Source organism: Gekko japonicus, unplaced genomic scaffold (genome assembly GCF_001447785.1).
Source record: "Gekko japonicus isolate JY-2015 unplaced genomic scaffold, Gekko_japonicus_V1.1 scaffold2850, whole genome shotgun sequence".
NCBI lineage: Eukaryota > Metazoa > Chordata > Lepidosauria > Squamata > Gekkonidae > Gekko > Gekko japonicus.
Window position 1 is genome coordinate 68436 of NW_015164746.1, and position 3414 is coordinate 71849.

Consider the following 3414-nt stretch of genomic DNA (forward strand, 5'->3'; position numbering starts at 1 on the left):
TTCCCTCCTGCTTGGGTCTCCACTGCAGAGAAAGACTGTACTTTTCCTAGAAAGAAGCTGCGGGGGGGGGGAAGGAAAGCTGAAGTCAGAGGGGCAGATAAAGGTATGTTGATAGTTGGCTGGGAAGGAGATAAGGTTGCCAACTCCAGGTTGGGAAATTCCTGGAGATTTGTGTGGTGGAGCCTGGAGAGGGTGGGGTTTGAAGAGAGGTGGGACCTCAGACAATTACAATACCATAGACTCTGCCCTCCCAACCAGCCATTTTCTCCTGGGGAACCATTGTTGCCAATCTCCAGGTGAGGGCTGGAGATCACTCAGAATTACAACTGCTCTCCAGGTCAGTTCCCCTGGAGAAAATGGTGGACCCTGAGTTATTGCACCCTGCTGAGGTCGCCAAAGCAAATTGACGCTGAGTGCCCAAGGCCAGGGCACCTGCCCAGAGTCTCTTTCTAGAGCTTGTTGTATGATTTCCACATTGGGTGTTTTTCCTAGTATACATATAACGTCTGAAAGCATATTGGGAAGGGGTTGGTAATACTGCACTGGGGATCAGAGGGACTGAGTTCCTTGAGATTTTTCAAGAAAATTACCAAGTGCCTCCAGACTTCATGGCTGCTTCCACAGCTCCACTCTTAAAAGTGACAGTATCTGAATTAGGAAGTCCTACAAACATAAAGCCTGTGAAAACATCTGATGTCCAGATTCTTCCCACTCTTCCCTATTAAGTGTAGTCAAATATCATTTTCTTCAGCATTTATTTCACACTTTCACTCCATTTGTCCAATGATCTACAACAAATTTACATTAACTCTGCTTCTGTGGAAGTACACACAATGTGCATTTTCAATGCTTATGTCATGTGGGTTTGTTTTACTTATGTTATAAATGTTGCAAATCATCCTTCCAATGTGCTATCTATGCATATCGTAATGCCCCTGTATAAATTAATGGTGCAACCTCATTTAGAATACTGTGTGCAATTCTGGTCACCCCACCTCAGAGAGGATATTATAGCATTGGGAAAAGGGCAGAAAAGGGCAACTAGAATGATCAAAGGGTTGGAACAATTTCCCTGTGAAGAAAAGTTAAAGTGCTTGGGGCTCTTTGCCTGGAGAAACGACGACTGAGGGGTGACATGATCGAGGTTTACAAGATTATGCATGGGATAGACAGGTAGAGAAAGAAGTACTTTTCTCCCTTTCTCACAATACTTCTTCACCCAAAGAGTGATTAGCACATGGAATTCATTGCCACAGGAAGTGGTGGTGGCTACAAGCATGGACAGCTTCAAGAGGGAATTGGATAAGCATATGGAGCAGAGGTCCATCAGTGGCTATTAGGAACTCTCAGGCTGGGGCAAGGGAGGCTCTGTATTCTTGGTGCTGGATGGGGCAACAGTGGGAGGGCTTCTAGTGTCCTGGCCCCACTGCTTGAACTCCTGATGGCACCTGGTATTTTTTGGCCACTGTGTGACACAGAGTGTTGGACTGGATGGGCCATCGGCCTGATCCAACATTGGCTTCTCTTATGTTCTTATGTTCAAAATTCATCTGTCACAAAATGACTTTAATTTATGCCTCGCCTTTCTCCCCAATGGGGACTCCAGGGGGCTTTCCTAATTCTCCTCTCCTCCATTTCACCCTCACAACCACTCTGTGTGGTAAAATTGGGTCTATGTGGCCAGAACCAGGCGACCCAGCAAGCTTCCTTGGCAGTCAAGATTTGCACCAGGGTCTCCAAGATCCCTGTCTACTCTGAGAATCTGCCCTCAAACACATTGCTGCCTGGGAAATTACAGAAAGAATCTAAAGAGAGTTGGATGCCTCAGCAGTCTTTAATAACCATTCTTTGTTTTCACAGAAAAATAAGGATGCCGCTAAAGTCCTAATGGACGAACTCGACAAGGACAAGAACAAGCAGCTTGATTTTGCAGAATTCATGGGTGTTATTACCAGAGTGCTGATTTTCAGTCATGATAACATCCACAAGAAAGAAAAGGAGCCAGGCACCGTTGGCCATAGCCATAGCCATGGCCCCGGCCAAGGCCACGACCACAGCCACGGCCACTAAAGGTCATCAGTGAGTTTGATATTTCACTTCCTTGGCCACTGTTGCCACTGAGAGGTTGACCCATTAAAGAATGAACCAATGTTCCTCGGGAGTTTGTTTTGTTCTTTTGGGGGGAAGCCACGGTTGTCAGAAACAGTGACATTATTTTGAATGGGTGTGGAACGGGAAGTTTATTACAACGTATAGACAAAACAAGAACACAACGGAATCGTGCATCCTTGTGATAAGTAAGATGCTGGACATAACATGCCTAGAACATCATGCAAAAATACTTCTCTATCAATGCTTCCTCTAAGCTGTGGAGTCCTGTGAATAAAAATTCTACTTTGTCAGCTACTGGCATTAAAGCGGTGAGCCAGCAATCTGGCAACTGCATCAGTTAGTTTGCTCTGAAACCATCTTTCCTGAGCAAACCAAAAATGTGTGAGCTGGAGGCTAAAAAACTGTGAGCTAGTTACACTAACTCAGCTTAGAGGGAACACTGTTCTCTATTATGTTGCATTAGAGAAGTGGACCATTAGTACCAAATTTAAATCAACCGACTCAGAGCAGCTTACAGTCTCTTTTCTCTTCCCCTCCTCACAACAAACACCCTGTGAGGTAGGTGGGGCTGAGAGAGCTCTCTTGAGAACTGCTTTTGAGAGAACAGCTCTGAAAGAACTTATGATTGACCCAAGGTCACACCTGCAGATTCGTGTGGAGGAGTGAGGAATCAGACCTGGGTCTTCCAGATCAGAGTTCACACTCCCAGCTCTAACACCAAACTGGCTCTCACATCAAACACCACCAAATAGTGCATGAACTCTCGGTTAACATGCAAAATTAGCAAGAGAAGGATGGTGAAGTAACCAGCTATCACTACCTGGATCTCTGAGGTCTGGAGATCAGCTGGTATTCTGGGACAACTCTGGGCCCCACCTGGAGGTTTGCAGCCATATCTGAAACACTGCCCTCCCCCAGACGCTGTTCCACCATCTCCAGGAACTTCTCAAGCCGTTCCTGGCCACCTTACTGCATACTAGGACTCAGGGGTAGTTTCATAGAAAAAGAGCTAGGGGAACTCATTAGCATAACTCATTAGCATATGCCACACCCCCTGACATTATGGGCCCGGCGGTGGACCTGCAAGGCCAGCAGGAGTGCGAGGAAGCCCCGCCAAGGCCCTCCCTGGCCCCAGGCAGGCAGGGGTGGGGAGAGGTGGGGAGGAAGCAACTTACCCTCCCTCTTCACCTGCCTCCTCCTGGCTGAATGAGGGCCAGAAGCAGGGCGGACGGAAGCAAGGGGCGGGGCTTTGTCGTGTGCCCCGCCCCCCGCACCTCACCCGGGGGAACTGCGATCCCCCGC

The 3414-nt window shown here is 47.6% G+C and overlaps 1 protein-coding gene across 1 annotated transcript in view; it reads left to right on the forward strand.

Annotated features, from left to right (window-relative positions):
* The window catches only part of LOC107109067 (protein S100-A12-like), a 5664-nt gene extending 3522 nt beyond the window's left edge, over positions 1–2142 (forward strand). Inside the window, exon 3 of the mRNA XM_015409642.1 lies at positions 1861–2142. Within this exon, the coding sequence (XP_015265128.1) occupies positions 1861–2070 (210 nt within the window). The 3' untranslated portion in view covers positions 2071–2142. The remainder of the gene's footprint in view (positions 1–1860) is intronic.
* Positions 2143–3414: the final 1272 nt, after the last annotated feature.